Source organism: Microtus ochrogaster, linkage group LG12 (assembly GCF_000317375.1).
Source record: "Microtus ochrogaster isolate Prairie Vole_2 linkage group LG12, MicOch1.0, whole genome shotgun sequence".
Classification (NCBI taxonomy): Eukaryota; Metazoa; Chordata; class Mammalia; order Rodentia; family Cricetidae; genus Microtus; species Microtus ochrogaster.
In genome coordinates this window covers 3,811,671-3,831,445 of record NC_022036.1, presented here as the reverse complement: position 1 = coordinate 3,831,445, position 19,775 = coordinate 3,811,671, and the positions used below count along the sequence as shown (strand labels likewise).

Genomic DNA, 19,775 nt, shown 5'->3' with positions numbered 1-19,775 from the left:
CATGCACATGCACTGACCTTCACATGTGTGTCATGGGATGCATGCACATGTACTGACTTTCACGAGTGCACCATGGGATGCATGCACATGTACTGACTTTCACGAGTGCACCATGGGATGCATGCACATGCACTGACTTTCATGAGTGCACCATGGGACTTTCACATGTGCACCATGGGATGCATGCACAGGCAATGACCTTCACATGTGTATCATGGGATGCATGCACATGTACTGACTTTCAGGTGTGCACCATGGAATGCATGCACATGCACTGACTTTCACGAGTGCACCATGGAATGCATGCACATGTACTGACTTTCACGAGTGCACCATGGGTCACATGCACAGGCAATGACCTTCACATGTGTATCATGGGATGCATGCACCTGCACTCATTTACTTGTATAAAATAAATGTACCCTATTTTCTACATACTTGCACCAAAAACTGTAAATTCAAATAGCATTTTTTAAATCAATGACTTTGTTTTCCCCTTTTTATTGAAAATATACTTTCCCACCCCCACATTATATACCTTGATTACCACTCCTGCTTCCACCCCTCCTCCCAGTGTCTCCCCACCTACCTTCTCATTCGGATCTTCTCCCTTTCTTTATTCATTAGAATGCAAAGAGGCTTCTAGGGGTAATCATAAAATAAAATATCATGAGATAAAACAAGAACTAGCACACCAGAATAGACAAAACAAACCAATAAGAAAAAGAGTCCAGGAAAAGGCACAAGAAGCAGAGCCACTCATTTGCACACTCAGGAATCCTCTTAAAAACACTAACCCAGGCCGGGTGGCGGTGTCGCACACCTTTAATCCCAGCACTCAGGAGGCAGAGGCAGGCAGCTCTCTGTGAGTTCGAGGCCAGCCTGGTCTACAAGAGCTAGTTCCAGGACAGGAACCAAAACGCTACGGAGAAACCCTACCTCGAAAAATCCAAAGAAACAAAACAAAACAAAAAAAACCCCGGAAGATGTAATTACACACACACACACACACACACACACACACACACACACACACACACACACTGAGAGAGAGAGAGAGAGAGAGAGACAGAGAGACAGAGAGAGAGAGAGACAGAGAGAGAGAGAGCCTGACATGACATTATGAGACAAGGAACCTCCAAAGATGCTACCAAGTTCATTTTCTGTTGGTCATCTACAGTCAGTCAGGCATGCCGCCAACCCTGAAGAATAAATAGCTTATTTCCAAGTGAGATTCCCTTGAAAGAAACTAAATTTTAATTTGCAAGTGGGTATTAATTGGAGATAGCTTCTTCGTTAGGGATGGGGCATATGTCCACTTCTTTCAGCTCTAAGACTCTATCTGGTGTAGACAGGTAGAGACTCCATGTATGTTGTCTTGGTCTCTGGGTTCATATCTGCTTCCATCCTGTTCATTTAGAGGGCCTTGTTTCTTTGATTCCTTTCATCCCCCTCTGGCTCATATTCTCTTTCTGCTTCCTCTTTCACAGAGTTCCCTGAGCCTTAAGGGGGGCTGCATTTGATGGAGACATCCCATTTAAAACTTAATGTCCTGAAGTTTCTCACTCTGCATATTGATTGGATGTGGGTCTCTGTATTTGTTCTCATATGCTGCTGGAGGATGCTTCTCTGATGATGGCTAAGCAAGGCACGGATCTATGAGTATAGCAGAATGTCATTAAGAGTCATTTTATTGCTATTTTTTTTTTATAGAATAGTAGTATTTGGTTTTGCTGTCAGCTATGGAAAACAACCTGTAGTCTCGGCAACATCCTGGGTTATTTGAGTTCCCAAGGCATCCTTTTGGGCAACTCAATTAGATGTAACCCAATTTTTTTGTTGGAAGCTTTGTTTCATGACAAGAGATGTTCAGTTGGGGCTCTCTCTCCCATTATTTGGTAATTTCAATTAGATCATCTTTTATATGTATATATTTTAGGATGCTTCTACTGTATTAGGTTTCCACTCTACCCCCCAAGAAGCCCTTAATGTTAGCCATCTCTCACTGCATCACCTCCCTTCTGCCCCTCCTCTATCTCCCTCACCACTTGATATTTCCATTACAGTTCTAGTCCATCTAGAATTATCTATTCTATTTCCCTTTCCTGGGGATATCCATATGCCTCACATCAGTCCCTTACTCTATATCTATGGATTATATCTTGGTTATAATAGACTTAACAGCTAATCCACATATAAGTGAATAGATCCCATAGTTTTCTTTCTGGATCTTGGTTAATCTCATTACAATGCTTTTTTTCTAGTTTGATGTGGGAGTGTCATATATTAATCTGTTGATTTCATTGGTTAAGGAATAAAGAAACTGCCTAGGCCCCTTGATAGGCCAACCCTTAGGTGGGTGGAGAAAACAGAACAGAAGGCTGGGAGAAAGAAGTTGAGTCAGTGAGTCACCATGATTGTCCCACTCCAGGCAGATGCAGGTTAAGATCATTCCTGGTAAGCCAGCTTATGAGCTACATGGATATTAAAAATGGGCTAGTCCAGGTGTGAGAGTTAGCCGAGAAAAGGCTAGATGTAATGGGCCAAGCGGTGTTTAAAAGAATACAGTTTCCGTGTAATTATTTCAGGGCATAAGCTAAGCTAGCCATGTGGGCGGCTGGATGCTGGGGACACAGCCCCGCCGCTCTTATTTCAACACTAGTTCCTTCTAAATCATCTGAGAATTTCAAGATATCATTTTTTAAATGACTGACTACTTGTGTAAATCTACCACATTTCCTTTATTCTTTCTCCACCTGAGTGGCATTTAGGCTGTTTCCAGTTTCTGGAGATTATGGATAGATCAGCAATGAGCATGTTTGAGGAAGTGCCTCTATGGTGGAATAAAATGTTCTTTGGATATATGCCCAAGAGTGGTATACCTGGATCATGACGTAGATCAGTCCCCATCTTCCTGGGAAAACACCACACTGATTTGCATAGTAACTGTATAAGTTTTCACTTCCACTAGCCATGGATGAGTGTCCCCTTGCTCTACATCATCATCATTAGTCATTATTATTAGTGCAATATGAAATCTCAAAGTAATTTGATTTTCATTTCCCTGATGACAGACACTTAAATGATTCTCAACCATTTGAATTTCCTCTTTCAGCATTCTTTGTTTAGATCTGTACACCATTTTAAAACTGAGTTATTGCTTTTCTTGATAAGTACTTTCTAGAGTTCTTTACAGGATTTGAATATTAGCAATCTATTAGATGTGTAGTTGGTAAAGTTTTTTTTCCTATTTTATAGGATGCCACTCTGTCTAAATGATAGTGTTCTTTGATGTACATAAACTTTTCAGTTTTGTGAGGTCCCATTTATTGTTGTTGATGTTAGTGCCTGAACTAATGGTGTTTCACTCAGAAAATGGTTTTCTGTCTCAATGAATTCAACACTATTGCCTGTTTTTTTCTTTATATTGGATTCAGTGTGTCTGGCCTTATGTTAAGGTCTTTGATCCACTCAGAACTGGGTTTTGTGCTGGGTGATAGGTAAGTATCCATTTGCATTCTTCTACATGTAGCCATCCAGTTAACCAGCACCATTTGTTGAAGCTGCTGTTTTTCCCCAGCATGTTATTCTAGATTCTTTCTTTAAAAAATCACATGTCCAATGGTACATGAATTATCTTAGTCTCTAATTTGATTCCATTGATCAATAAATCTGTCTTTGTGCTAATACCATGGTGTTTTAATTAATAGAGCTCTATAGTACAACCTGAAATTAGGCACTGTGATACCTCCAGTAGGTCTTTTATTATTCAGGATTGTTTTAGCTCTCCTGTTTATTTTTATTTGTTTTGTGTACATGTATGTGGGCACATGTGTTTCCATGTGCAGCTTAAAATTGTCCATTCAATATCTGTGAAGAATTGTGTTGGAATTTTGATGGGGATTTCACTGAAATTACAGATTGCTTTTGGTAGGATGGCTATTTTTTTTTTCCAAGAAAGGGTTTCTCTGTAGCTTTGGAGCCTGTTCTGGAACTAGCTCTTGTAGACCAGACTGGTCTTTAATTCACAGAGTTTTGCCTGCCTCTACCTCCCCACCTGGCTAGGATGGCTATTTGTATGATATTGATCCTCTTACCAATATATGAGCATAGGAGATCTTTCCATCTTGATATTTTCTTCAATGTCTTAAAGTTTTTTTTATCATATAAGTCTTTCACTTGCTTGGTTAGAGTTACCACAAGAAATTCTATATTATTTGAGGCTATTGTGAAATGTGTGGTTTCCCTGATTTCTTTTTCAGTATGACTGTCATTTGTATATTGGAAGGCTGCTGACTTTTGTGAATTAATTCTCTATACTGCTGTTTTACTGTGTTTATCAGCTGTTGTAAAAACTATAAAGAACTAAACACTATTTTGAAAAGGTATGTAGAATAGAGATTTTCAAAAAAGTACAACATCCTCTCCTACAGGCTTGAGGTATAAAATATTTGCCTTTTATTCTATTAAAACAGCATCGGAAGAACTGAGCTTCTTGAGGGAGTGCACATGTACTTGTATGTTACTTATGTTATGCAGGTGTATGTGAGTTGGGGGAGTATCTTTCTCACTTCCCCATCCCAATTTAATTTGCCTAAAATTTCCTATATTCTTTACTTTGTGTTTTGGCCATTTTTTTTGGTAGTAAATGAGATCAAAATGCTTCCAAATTCAGAGGAGCAAAATACTTAATTGGCTGAGAAGTAGAAAGGTCCAGCTGGAGCTGCATGGGGGCTTTTCACATAGAAACTTTCACTCTGCCAATTTTCCTTCCAGAGGCGCATTGCATTCTCCTGCTGGTAACACTCAAATCCCTTCACAGTTCATTGATACTGCATCGGCAACCCTTTGTTTTCAATCAAAGGGAGATGCTGAAGCAATGCTCAGTTGAGCTAAGTATACATGACACAGTGTACTTACGTCCTTGCAGCCAAGGACCAAGGCTCTGTGTGTGTCTGTGTGTGTGTGTGTGTGTGTGTGTGTGTGTGTGTGTGTGTGTGTGTGTGTGCAGAGATGACATCTCACATCCAATATCCCTGTACTTTGCCCAGAATTGGATTGTGATAAATTATGAAGACAGCACTCAGATAAATGCTGATGCCACCTTTTCTATTGTTTCACCTGCACACAGCCTCTCGTGGGTTACATCAAGTATCCAAAACCGATTCTCTGTCACTCATGGTTGAAAATGAGAAGCCAATATTCAAATAAGGTTTTATACAGTTTCCATGGAGATAGAATTTTATATTTTCTCACTTATTGCTTCAGAATCACTGGGGGATTGCCGTAAGGTTTTGCTGATGGGTGTCTTTCTAGAAACCTTTTTAGTAAAAGACTTCTTTAAGGTCAAAGAACTTTTACACTTTGTAACTAAGTGGCAGAAACCAGAAGTGTGTTTCATTCTTTGCCTCCAGGAAACTCCATTCCCACAATGCTTTAAAGCCTCCTGCTATTAAACCACATGGAACACACTGCAGCCATGATCTTCTGAGAAATTAGGAAGACAGCAGAAGGCAAATGGAAAACTAATTGAATAAACTGAAGTTTGACTCCCAACCTGAGGGACCATACAACCTGCCCATATGAGTCAATAACCAGCAACTGGTCTGCGAGAACAGTCCATTTAAGATTACCTGGATCTTTCATTTCTTTGTACTTTTCCAACATTAGGCAAGCCAATTCTGATAACCACTATTTCACCTTTGATAGAAACACAGGCAATTATGTGTTGGTAAGGAACTGGGCATTAGTAAGTTTATCAGAGTATTTTTCTTTTGTAGTTTGATTATTGGAAACCCAGAGGAGTAAAATCTGAAAAGGGCTTGGTCTGAGAACTTTTCTTTTTCAAAAAATTTGCATGGAGAGCAACAGCTCTGCCCCATACTACGTGGCTGAGGCAAGCGGGACTCTACCTAACACAGCCTGGGGTTTCTAGCCCCAGAAGGGGTCCTACACCTCACCTGGGCCACGCAGTAGAGCAGACCCTGTTCACAGGGGTATGCGCAAGCTGGCCCTGAGCATGTGAGAATGGGAGAGCAAGTCAAACCCCTCTTATACACAGTGTGATAGCATGGATGAGGAAAAGACGCCTTCCTTCCCTCACTCCTCACCATCTGCAGCACGTGGGAGACTGACCCAACCCATTACCAGCTGCAGCACTCAGGAGAACAGGTCCTGCCCCTTGCCTGGGCAGCAAAGTAGACTTGACCATGTAGACAGAGGTATAGGTGAGCCAGCCCTGATGGCACGAGAGGGGCATAGCTGGTACCACCTCCCTTGTCTGTGGTATGGTGCTGGGAGGAAGGAAAAGATGCCCTCCATCCCTACCACCTCCAATTGGCAAGAGAGCTGCCCTCCCCTTTACCAGCTGCAACACTTGGGAAACAGGGCCCTGCATCTTGTCTGGGTAGCACAGTAGAGCTGACTCTGTCTACAGGGGCACACAGGAAGAGATGCCTTCACTCCTACCTCTCTATGCCTGAGGCAGCTAAGAGAGCTGTCCCTGAGGTCGTAAGAGTAGGAGAGCTGCTCTTGCCCCCCACCAGCTGCAGCCCTCAGAAGAGCAGGCCCTGCACCTCACCTGGACAGCATGATAGAGCTGACCCTGTTAGAGCATGCATTTGCCACTTGACCCTGAGGGTCTGAGAGTGGGCCAGCTGGCTACACTCACCTTGTCTGCCATGTGGTAGAGAGGGAAGGGAAAGATGCCCTCTCCCTCTTGCCCCTGCCACCAGGGCTGTGCAAGGGAGCTGATCTTCCCCTTTACCAGCTGCAGCATTCAGAAAAGTGGAGCCTACACCTCACTTGGGCACACAGCAGAGCTGCCCCTATTGACAGAGGTACAGGTGAACCACCCTGAGAATGTGAGTTTGAGAGACCTGGCCCCACTGCCCTTTACTGCCTGTGATGGAAGAGCTGGTCCTGGGGTCATAAGAGTAGGAGAACTTTCCCTGCCCCTCACCAGCTGCAGCACTCCAGAGAGTGTGGCCTCTGCACCTTGCCTAGGCAACACAGTAGAGCTGGTCCTGATGGTTAAGGCCTGGGAGAGCTGACTCTGAGGGCATGGCAGCAGTAGAATGGGCCCTGCCCCTTGTTCATCACTGCAAGGGGTGATCTAGCCAGGGCAATTCTAGAGAGCTCACCCTGACGGTGAAGCCAAAGTAGATTATGATACAGAATACAGGGGAGAGCTAGTGGCTGACCAACCCTGCAACTACCCAGGCCCGGAACTAGGGTTATGCGTTGGCTCACCCCAACATCCACACCATCTATATTCTGTGGGAATATGTACAGGGGCGGGTCCTGCTGACATAAGCTGCAGGATCTCCATGACAGAGGGCAACAACATGATATCCAAGAGGAGTCCCAGTGAGGGTCCAGCATCAATAGTGTAGCAGAAACCAGAGGTCTTGAACCAGATCAAGGACTCTACAATGGACACTTGCAAGTAAAGATTTATGGACAAAAGGGTTTACACTACAGCTTCCATGATGAGATTTTTTCTTTTTTTTCTCTTAAATTTTACTTTATTGGTGGGAGGCTTCAAGTGCAGAGGGTGGATACAAAGTGACGGGGAAATGAATGTTACTGAGATGTACGACGTGAAAGACAGAAAGAATAAATAGAAAAATTGTGTACTGAAAACAAGTCCTTGATGTGTGTGACAACCTTAGATCATGAGGGATCTTCCCTGTGAATGGGTGTGTAAGCAGGCTCTAGGAGCTCAGATGTCCCTTCTACTATGTAAAGACACGATGAAAATCAAATCCTTGAAATTAAATTTGCCAACACCCAGATCTGCAGCTGTCTAGCCCCCATAGCCATAAGAAACAAGCATCTGCAATTTACAACCACCTTCTTTATGGTACTCTGTCACAGAGCCAAAGTGAATTACAATACAGAATTATAAAAATAATCCAGATGAAGGAGGTCTAGCAGTATTTGGAATTATAGTCTAGAATATCTGATTTTTTAGCAGAGCTTAAAAATAGTGATGTATAGAAAATATATTTTCTTCTAAGCAAAAAATAAGTTCACACTAACAGAGAAAAGATAAGTGATGGTCTTTTTGAAAGATAATCATGGGACAATTTTCCCTAGACTTGAAAAGGTCATTAAAAGATTTCATTTGGAGTCCAGGGATGACCAGGGAACCGATGAAGGGGGAAGAAAGCCTCATGGGATCTGTGTAGTGAGGGGTGGTAAACAAGAGCATAAGAGAAATCTATTTTACTCAGCTTCCATTTTATACCCAAAATGGAATTGTTAAATTTCCAACCAAATTGTGACTCAAGAGCTGTGCTACTTCTTTTCTTAAGGTACTCCCTAGGACCATTTGCCATTGCTCATTTCGCACTTTGTCTAGATAAATGGAAGTGATGAATTCTCTCACAAGGCTTTGAGTACTATGTGTATCTCTCTCTCTCTCTCTCTCTCTCTCTCTCTCTCTCACACACACACACACACACACACACAAACACACACACAAACACACACACACACACACAGAGGACCCTTCTAGAATTGTTCCAGGCTAGATCAGATATACTTCTAGGTAATTTTCTTGGTTCCAGAAATACATCAGTGTTTAGACATACCAGAATTGACTGGCCAATTCCCCATTTTGATCTGTTGTAACAGTCTTTACCCAAAAGACCAGTGTGGTATATTTCTTGACATATATGTCACTGTGATTGGTTTAATAAAGAAGATGACTAAACAATAGTTGGACAGGATAAAGTTAGGGGTTGGGCCAAAGAGAGAATGCTGGGAAGAAGGTGGGAGGACTGAGGGAGATGCCAGCAGATGCAGAGAAAGTAGAACATGTAGAAAATGAGGTAACAGCCATGAGCCAGGTGGCAAGGCATAGAAAAGAAAACTTATAGGGATAAGTTTTAATATAAGAGTTAGCTAATAACAAACCTAAGTTTTTAGCTGAGTATTTATAATTAATATTAAGTGTCTGTGTGGTTACTTGGGAGTGACTTGTGGACAGAAACTTCTGCCTACAAACCAGGTCTGTAGCCTAGGCATCACATAGACTGTTCCAGGTTTCTACAATGTCAACTTCCCAGTCCAGCCCAAATGAACTCTGCTATATTTTATTCATATTCACATTTATTTCTAAAAGTTATTTATTATTTCTTTCTTGGATTTCTATAAAGTGGCTCTCAAACTATTTAAAATTATTATCAAATGTCATTTTTCTGATAAAAGTCCTATTGCCTTCAATGTAAGCATCTTCCTGTATTGTGACCACACCCAGCTGCTATAGCCCTCAATTCCAGCACTGTAGCTCCTATAAGCCAAACATCTAATAGTGTGCTACCTCCAAACCATATTCTCCAAAGCAGATTATAAGTGTCTATTTTTTTCTTTTTATAATTTCATATAATGTTTGAGATATCATTTCATCTGGGAGACCATCTAGAATCACTACCAACTCCATGTCCCACCTGGGTTGATCTTTTCTCTAATCTACCCATCTTGTTCTGTGCTTTCTCAGAGAATTTCTGAATTTCAATATTTATTCTCCTGTTCCTTCCAATCTGAAGGCTGTTGACTACCATCTCTGCTTTCTGTATTCCCGGTGCTTGAGCAGTGTCTACGACATAACAAGTATTTAAGGAATGTTGTTGGTGAATTTTATGCTATAAAACAACTCCTACAATACCTGGAATGTGTAGTTTTATTCTTAGTTGAAGAAAATTAGCATAATTAATTTAATTAGCATTAAATAAGCATAGATAAAACCATAGAGAAAAAATTTCTCAATTAACATGAAGGAGACAATGAAATACCTAGAAAAATGAGAATCCTATATCTCTGAAATGTGACTGCTTTATTTCACATTAAAATAGAAAGATTTCAACTAACATGGCTCAAAATTAACGTAACAAAATAGTAAGCTATGTTATTGTATTAATTCTTAAACATCTTAGAGAAGGAAATGAATCTAGGAGGAGGGGAAGGAAGATAAGAAGAGAAAAAAATGGGCATTAAAGATTTCCTGGAAAGCCCAGGGATGTTTACAGAAGTAAACAAGCTGATATCTTCATGCATCCAACAGGGGAAGAGAAGCAGAAGAACCAAAGCAATGGACTGAGTAAAAAAAAAAAAAAAAAGTCTAGACCAGGCACAGAGCACCAACAGTTAAAAAGCTGCACAAGAGAATAAAATGTGGGCAGACAAGTGTGGACATGGACATTGGTAATTTCATCTCAAAGAGGAAGAAAGATTGGGAAGGCGCAATGAATTTGGCCATTTGTAGTAGACAGGGATTGGAGCCCTTTTACAGTCACTGTCAGAGAGACACCACATCTGCTGGGTAGTTGTCAACTGACACAAGGTATACATGCTCATCTGGGAAAAGGGAACGTCAGGATAGAAAATGCCACCAAAGGACAGGAATGTTGGCAATCCTGTAGGATGTTTTCTTAGTTAGTGATAGATGTGGGAGGTTCATTCCATTATGAGTGGGGCCACTCACAGGCTGTTGGTCCTGTGCTGGATAAAAAAAGCAGGCTGAGCAAGCTATGAGGAGCAAGCCTGTAAGCACAAGAGCCTCTGCACCAGCTCTTGGCCTGATTTACCTAGATAATGGACTATAAGCCATAAGATGAAATAAGCCTTTCCCCCTCCAAGTTGCTTTTGGTCATGGTGTTAAAACACAATAGAAACAGTAAGACACTAATTAATACTTTTTATTTAAAATTATTAACTGTTCAAGTTTATAAGGAACAGGGTGATAATTTATAACTTTTCCTTCAATGAAATACCATATCAATCATAGCACCTAACATTTGCTACTTCTCAGATATTTTTAGAAGTGTTTTGATTAACATGAAATAATTACCACACTTATGGAGTACACTTAGATTCTTTTTACATACTTCAATGCATGTTAAAAAAAATCTGATGATCAAACAATTGTAATCAACATTTCCAGCTTTTGCTCATGACCTTTTGTTTGGAATCTCCAAACTCCTCTTTCTCACTGCTCACAGAATACATGAGCTACAGTTGTAAAACTGTAGCCAGCCAGATTCCTGCAGCACACTACAATTTATCACTTATATCTATGCTAAGATCCTCCTATGCAACTCCTCACCATGTTGGCTATGATCTAGGCTTTAGCTGTCACTATTACACATTTCAGTGAACATACTCTAATATCAGGAAAGGGAACACGTGAAATCTGTTTTTCTGCATTTGTTCCTTACTTAGCATTCTACCCTCCAGATTCATGCATTTTGTTGCAGATGATGGGATCTTACTCTTTAATGGACAAATAATATTCACAGATACTACACTTTCTGTATTTGGGGCTTAGTATTATGTGTATATACCACATTTTCTGTGCTCTTACTTTTGCCTATAGATCTCGCTAATGAGAACAATATAGCAGCAAGCATGTGCAGGTGTATGCCTGTCTGATATCAGTATCTTTTTCTTTCAGAAAATACTGTAAATAACTGTGGTTGAATTATATACATGTCTGTGCAATGCCCATCCTTACAACAACCTCTAAGGTCCGGGACCATTTTTATTTTTGGTGAAATGTATTTTCACATATGTTGAAATTTCACTAATGCATAGTTTGTACTATATTCTAAAAGGCCAGGCCAACAAACAAATAAATCAAACAAAAAACCCAAACAAAACAAATCCCAAAACAGTAATATTATGAACATACAGAGGGAAAGGAAAAAAGTGATTATACCAAAAAAGAAAAAAAAAAAACCAGGAATTAAACTTGGGTGGCATATAATAAGAAGGCTTTTAGAAATTTCTAGAATGGAACATTTCCTGTCCTCTACTGCAAATCTTGCTGAGATTTACTTCTTTGATGCTATCACAGACAAGACTGAGAATATGTGTCCATGAGTACATGGACCTGAGCCTAAAGTGGGCATCAGAAACTACCATACATGCCAAATTTACCTCATGAATATTTATCTTCTTTTGATCAGACCATTAACATCTTTTTATCATATTCATTACCAGCATTGCAAACATACACTGCACAAAATCTCAGTACTTCCTACAGTAAATAATTAATATAGTGAGAGGGAGAAGAAAGAGAAAGAGAGAGAGACAGAGAAAGAGAGAGATAAAGCCAAACAGCAGTAAAACATAACTAGAATCGCGAGGAAGACATATTTACATGTTTAGAAGTTTGCTTGGGTGAGAGAAGAACTGGCAGAAGTCAACTCTACAGTAGCATTCCACATCAGATACAGGAACCCTGAGGAAGAGTGACTGGACAGAGTTAGGGTGATGTAAAAGGCACACCTTATTAACTCCGGGACATCTCATTTCCTGGTCATAAATCCTATTAACTTGTATCACAAACTGCCATCAAACTTGAAGATAAAGAATAATTTATGCTCAGTTACAGAGCTAATGTTTCTGTCCTCCTGGGAAGCATGGGACCAGAAAATGAGAAAGTTTGTATGTGAACCCTGGAGCCATCCTGTCCCCGTGCACCATGTGGTAAACAAGGTTATGTGTTGACAGCAGAGTTCACCCACCATGGGCGTCAGTCACTGGGCCTCAGAGCTAACAACCTATGCTCTGTCCCAGAAAGACTCCTGCTCATTCAGGCTGAGCAGGTTTTCTTAAGAAACAATTTTTGAGGCAAAAGAGGAAAGTTTATTTTTCAGGGAAGAACTATTTTGCATCCCATTTTTAATTTTCGGTCTTCAAATGATAGATCAAATATATCTATATTTATATATATTTATATATATATTTATATAGCATAAAAGCAAATGCTCCTTCAGGGTTTTCATTCACCAGGAGATTTGACCCACACTAACTGAAACATGCCAACATCCCCTATAAAATAGTGAGTGCTGGAAAGAGCTGCATTCACACGCACTGGGGCTAGGCCAAGGAGCATGGGACTGTCACTTTATTTTTATTTTTTATTTTTCTCTACATACAATTCTTTTTTTTCTTTTTATTTATTTATTTTTTTTAATTGAGAAAAAAAATTTCCGCCTCCTCCCAGCCTCCCACTCCTCCTGCCCTCCCCCACTCCTCTCCCCCTCCCTCTCAAGTCTGAAGAGCAGTCAGGGTTCCCTGCCCTGTGGAAAGTCCAAAGTCCTCCCCCCTCCATCCTGGTCTAGGAAGGTGAACATCCAAACTGGCTAGGCCCCCACAAAGCCAGAACAAGAAGTAGGATCAAAACCCAGTGCTATTGTCCTTGGCTTCTCAGCAGCCCTCATTGTCTGCCATATTCAGAGAGTCCGGTTTTATCCCCTGCTTTTTCAGTCACAATCCAGCTGGCCTTGGTGAGCTCCCAATAGATCAGCCCCACTGTCTCCGTGGGTGGGTGTACCCCTCTTGGTCCTGACTTCCTTGCTCATCTTCTCCCTCCTTCTGTCACTTTAAAATGCAGCCTTTGGTTAACAAAGATGCAGAAAGGGGACTAGAAAGGGGGTGTGAACTGGAATACACTAAATGACCCGAATGGCTAAAATAACTCTATTCAATTTTTATGATCACTTATTTCTATAAGCTAGTTACATGAGAATCCCACGTTCACACCCTCCAAAAGAAACAGAACATCACAGAATCTATGATTGCTCGACACAGAAGCTTTTAAAAAAGTTAAAATAAGTACATCCTAGTCCCAGTGTTTAGAAGGGCCCTTGGCCAGTTAATATTTATATAGCAGACACAACACCAAAAGCCGGGTAGTGGTGGCACACACCTTTAATCCCAGCACTTCGGAAGCAGAGGCAGGTAGATCTCTGTGAATTCAAGGCTAGCCTGATCCAAAAGAGTTAGTTCCAGGGATAGGCTTCAAAGTTACACAGAGAAACCCTGTCTCAAACAAAACAAAACAATCAAAAAAGAAGATACATTTAAACATAATCAAAAGCTGTCATATGATTGATTTATTCTTCTTGTTAGCTATCTTATATCTCAATCTATAACTATAAATGTTACCCACTGGATTTGTTTATAATGATAAAGATTATTGCTATAATTAGATTTTTTATGGTTTAGAAAAATCCAGTAAGTAATGTTTCTTAATTTGTAATGATAGTAGCAAGGAAAAATTATAGCCTTAAAAAATACTCACATTAAGGTAAATCTGTGGACCAGTGGTAGTGTGCTTGCTTAGAACGAATAGGGCCCTGGATTTGATCCCTAGCACTGCAAAAATCACAGTGCACCTAATATTTATATTATTTGAAATCAATGTTGTAGGTATCAACATCAGTTAGGATTTATATGTATGCATGTTATGTATATGAAAAAATATTTGAACCTACACGCACATCCACTAACTGGCCATTCAGTTGCACATTGCTTATGGATAATTTCCTGCCTCTGGGCTATGACCTGTTTTAAGAGCTTGTCATTTCTTTCTTAGTCCATTAATTCTATGAGAGAGAAAAAGTAGTGCTGTGGAAAAAGTGTTGAGTCAGAACCCTTACAGTTTAACTGTATTATCTGCCTTGCTTTCCTTACAGTATGGTTATGAAGGTTAAGTGAAAGCTTTCATATTAAAGCATCAAAATTATCACTCTACCTGAGAGTGCACTATGAATATTAATTTAAACAACTTAAGTCATTCTCTATTTGATGCCAAGGCACAGTGGTCTTGGTTTTCTTGAGCCTATTTCTATGGCATTTGAAACTGTTTTCAATTACAATTTATAGTGTTTCTTTCCTGATTAAAATCATGATCATTATTCCCAGTAACAATGAACAGTATCCTGTGGAGCACCTCTTGTGCACACTCCTCTAAAAATATACATATTATATAGTGTATGCACACACTCGAATGCACATATTTCATATAGACTATACACAAGCAAACATCAGGCTAAGTAGTTTAACCCAACCACTCCAGTTCATTGCTAAGATGTAGAATTATTGTTTAAGAAAAGGTTTAGCAAGCATTAGCATCGAGTTCATTGTTAGGTCATTCACAATTCATACACACACAAGCAAAACTGGTTAAGTGCATGAAGGTCACATAAAACCATTTGAAGAACAAAGCCCTCACACTGCCATTTTGCCTTTTAATTTCTGTTACTAAAATTCTCTTGCCATTCTTTTACTAAACATATTTTAGAAAGACAGAGGGTTAGATTTGTCTCTTAAAAAAAAACTCCCTAGAATACAGTGATAAAGATTGCGGTGTTAATCCACTGGTAGATGTTAAAGCCAGGCCTTGCTCCCCTTCAAAAGCTCATTAGGTGTGATCCAAAATGAGCTTTTGGCCCTGTTCTATGTAATAGTTATTTCTTAAGGATAAGGAATTTTCTAATTATTTCAAGGATGCAAATCCAAAATTATTGCTGAGAAAATATACAGGGTATTGTGCATGGGGATGTGGGCCATAGCACGGTTAGCATGTTGAAAGACTCTGGAATTCTTTTTTAACAAGCTCAATGTGACACACTGTGCTAGACTCTCATAAGCCATGTGGGCCGGATGCCTGAACATTCTCAGAACTAGAGTTTCTGGCAGCTCTACAGAGGCAGAACTCTGTGCTTATCTGGTGTCCTCTCTTCCTGGGCACACAGTTCTTCTTCCCTGGTGACCTGCATTCTTGCTTCAGGTGGCCATTAAAGAGGAAGCACTGCTCTGCTCTAGCACAGTCATCCTCTGCCCCCCTCCCCCAATGAGAAAACCTTGGGTTCCAGGAAAATCTCTCAGATCTGAAGTTAATTAATATTGATTATTTAGAGAAACAGTGTAGTTCATTGTACCCTACATGACAGAAAATAAAAGAGATACTAGAAAAATATTAACAGGATCCTTTTAAATTGCATCAGATCCGTTTAAAAAGAACAATACCTAGAAATACAAAAGTTTCCATTTAAAAGAACAAAAGTAACTTTTATCTTGACAGTGCTTTCTAAGTTGGTGAATATCAGCTAAAGCCTGAGGTCTAGGAGATTGCCATATAGAGCAGAGACCCAACACATCAAAATGAATATAAACACTCCCACTGGATGTTGGGAAAATGGCCCAACCAAGCCTTGCCTCTATACAGCTGAGAAGAGGGACATTAGATGGCACATTTTGTCATCAGACATCAAAGTCTCAGAGGTATTACAATAATGAGTCACACTAATGGATGCTACAGAAGAGTCTCAGAGAGAATGTTCCAGCTTGTTAATGGTCCAGTGAACAGGAATAGGTGTCCACTCAGCAGGTTGACGAAAGCAAATGTATGTTTTTCTTGGGCTTGCTTTTAACCCTTGCCTCAGACAATTTCCTCAGGTAGAGATTTCAGAGATGTAAAATTGTAGCTTTAAACCACACAACACAGAAGAAACTGAAGTTAGAAAATAGAAAAAGCCAGTTCATCTGACATATACGAATTATTCTAAACTACCAAGTAAGATCGACATTTATATTTTAATAGTTAAATGTGAACAAGGGCAAGCATAGGAAAAAGTAGGATCTAGGCAGGGGTGGGTCTCAGTGAATAGGCTGAGTGGTCAGACAGTGCTGACTTAAATAATGAAGAGAAGGGAGAGTAGGTAAAAGACTTGAGAGAGACCGACATGCAAAAGCTATGAAAGAGAAGCTTAGTGATGCATACGACACAGTGAAAGACTCTAACACACACCCAGCTGGAGTGGCAGCAGAGGGGAGAAAGAAGTAGTGCAGTGTACGAAACTATAGAGTAGAGAGCCTCTGTGATGTGCTGATAGCCAGCAGTGCAGCGATGGGGAGTTCAGAGACCCCCAAACTGACTGCTTCAGAAAGCCCAGAACATACCAAAAACAGTAAAGATGCAAGAAATCAATGAAAAAAATATGAGAAGAAATTCTTCTGATATTTTTTTTGTGGGTAACATTCCAATCACACATTATGATATACCCTGAACCTCTATTTTCCTCATTATAGCTGCTGTCTTCAATGCCTTTCTCATCATCTCCCATAGCAAACCTGGACTCACACTTGTAAATGTAAGCTCAGTAAAATGCCAAAGAAGCAAGCATTTTCCCTCTTATTTATACTGGCTTGTTTCTAGAAACAAAGCTTCTCATCAGTATGTGTATTGTAAGTAATTGTTGAATTCAGTGAATAAAATGTTGAGCTGATAAACCAAGTGTTTCTGTGAATCCTCTCCTTATTCTATGATGCCCAAATTATTTAGTCTCTCAACATCTTTATCTACTAAACGTTAATCATTGCACTACTGCTATACATTGAACCTTAAGTGTCCCCAACAGGCCATGTGACAGAACTTCATGTCGAAGATGGCACTATTCGGAATCGCTGGGAATGTGGAAGCAGAATCTAGTTGATTGTGGAGGTGGATTCTAGTGGGAGGCCGCCACAACATTGATTGCGTCAACTGGGAGGTGACTGTGACCCCAGGAACATGTTCCTTTTTTTCCTCTTTTGTGTTTCAGACAGAAGGGGGAGTAGTTTTATCTCATCAAATGTTATGGCCATGATGTCCACTGACTGTCCAGGGCCAAATGATCCTGGGCTTGAAACTGCTAAGACTATGAGCTGCAATAATCCTCTCCATTTAGCAGTTGGTTATCATAAGAATTTATAAACAGAAAACTGATGAATGCAATGATGATTGTGTTTTTATAACTGTCTCCTTCACTGCGCATGAACTGGAGGGGACAGATCAAATATAATTACTTCTCTTCATCCTCACTGCCATGCAATGCAACAGAAAGCAACAAATACTGTTAGCCTGGTGGCTACTGCAGTGAGATGATGTCAAGGAATCTGAAATCGGAATGTTTTCATTACACATATTTGCATGAAACAAAAAAGCAGGCAATGAAAAAAGCCAAATATTCAAACCAAACCAACCAAACAAAGCAGAACTTGATAAATAAAAGTGAGTATATGATATGAGGCCTGCTGTCTTAGAAAATAACAGTCTACACTGTTGGCATGCTACAGGTGACATGTAGTAGATGAAGTCGACAGAAACACACAATGAGAGACAAAAAGACATGCTCCATTTTCCTTAAAAATTCTCATGCAGGATAAGTTAACTATAGGCCCCAGTCAACCTTATGGCATTTGGTTCTATAGTAAGACTTCTATTCTGTGCTCTACACTGGCAGAAAATTTCTTGATGCTTGCATTGGAAATGAGTGACATCATCTTAAGCAAATTACTTGAGGGAATAAAATTAATCAGGCAACTTATGAATAATAAAAGCTAAAGAATTCCTTTAAAGTGTTGAACAAAATCAAATCCAGTTTCCAATTATAATAACAACACTCTAACTACATGAGGATTCCGATTAAAATATTTGCTAAACCTGTGTTTCTCTGTTTAGGTTCTTCTCAAGTGTCATTCATATTTAGCTGCTCACAATGCAAAAGTGCTCAATTTAATTCTTAGGGAATTTACTTAGCAGTTAAAATATTTTTCCCCTTCTCTCTGAACAAAAACAAAAACAACTGACAGAAATACTGAGTATTTTACTACCTTTGTATTGTTCAGTCATTTGGGCCATAGATAAAAATACACATAAGGCAGGCCAAGGACACTCCTGCTCTCCAGGAGTCCTGATGAGGGTTACTGTTTACTCACGGGTTGGAGGAGGTAGATGAGAGATTCCTCTTGGACTATTATAATTGGCAAAGGGGTGATGTGAGTAGCTTGGAAAAGGGTATTCACAGATGACATTATCTGGTCAAAACGCCCACCAAGTCCTCCCAGGGTCACGATCATGTCAACCTGTGCAAGGAAAGGAAAAGTGAAAGTCATATATTTGAACAATGTAAAACCATGAGACAGAATCAAATACTCGAACAGTGCTTTCATTACTGTAATATTTGATAAACAAAAAGGAAAACAAGCACCATTTCTGCTCCTTGGAGGAGAAAACAAGTTGCTTGTTCAAGGTCACCGAGATGGAAAGTAGCAGAGCTGGGTGTCAACATATACTTTTATATTAGCAAGTACAGTATTTACTGTCTGCCTGTGCACTTAGCAAACCAGCAGGTCTTGTTTTAGCACTTCATTCATATGCCCCTTCCATGCAGACAGCTTCTCTGATTCATAACATGTCCATATACTCAGAGCTTATAGACTGGTCATGAAGCAGAAGGAAAGAAGGGTTTAATTATGATAGTATACTAAAACGTTGCATTCATTTAAAACTTGTAGTAATAATCAATTTACATAGTAATAGTTGCTTAAAGGGAAAGTATTTTGGTGGTAGGTTTTAAAATATATTAAAATTTAGAAAACATGTGGTCTATAAAGATGGCAGAATTTCATAAAAATAATCCAGGACATAAGCACCAGTAGAGACTGCTCAGTTCTGAGAGGAATTATAAGTGACAGCCACCTGACAGCCTGTTCAGTGTTTTTGGTCTATTTATTTAATTTATTTATTTACTTACTTTAATTACTATTTTTAAGTTCTGGTGTTTTGCACAGTGACTAATATATATAAGATGCTTAAGACCCCAATAACTAAAGAGATTTTTTTACATATGTACACACACACATGTTGTAATATGAGTGGCGGGCCTGTGTCCCCGGTACCCAGTCACCAGCATGGCTATCTTATGCCCCGAAATAATTACACGGAAACTGTATTTTTTTAAACACTGCCTGGCCCATTAGTTTCAGCTTCTTATTGGCTAGCTCTTACATATTGATCTAACCCATTTCTAATAATCTGTGTAGCTCATGAGGTGGCTTACCAGGGAAGATCTTAACCTGCGGCTGTGTCGGGAGGGAGAATCATGGTGAATCCCTGACTAGGCTTCTTTCTCCCAGCATTCTGTTCTGTCTACTCC

At 39.9% G+C, this 19,775-nt stretch overlaps 1 protein-coding gene across 1 annotated transcript in view; it reads right to left on the bottom strand.

Moving 5' to 3' along the window:
* Positions 1-19,775, bottom strand: part of Tpk1 (thiamin pyrophosphokinase 1) — a 355,540-nt gene that overhangs the window by 116,963 nt on the left and 218,802 nt on the right. Inside the window, exon 7 of the mRNA XM_013352468.2 lies at positions 18,556-18,702. Coding sequence (XP_013207922.1) covers positions 18,556-18,702 — 147 coding nt within the window. The remainder of the gene's footprint in view (positions 1-18,555; positions 18,703-19,775) is intronic.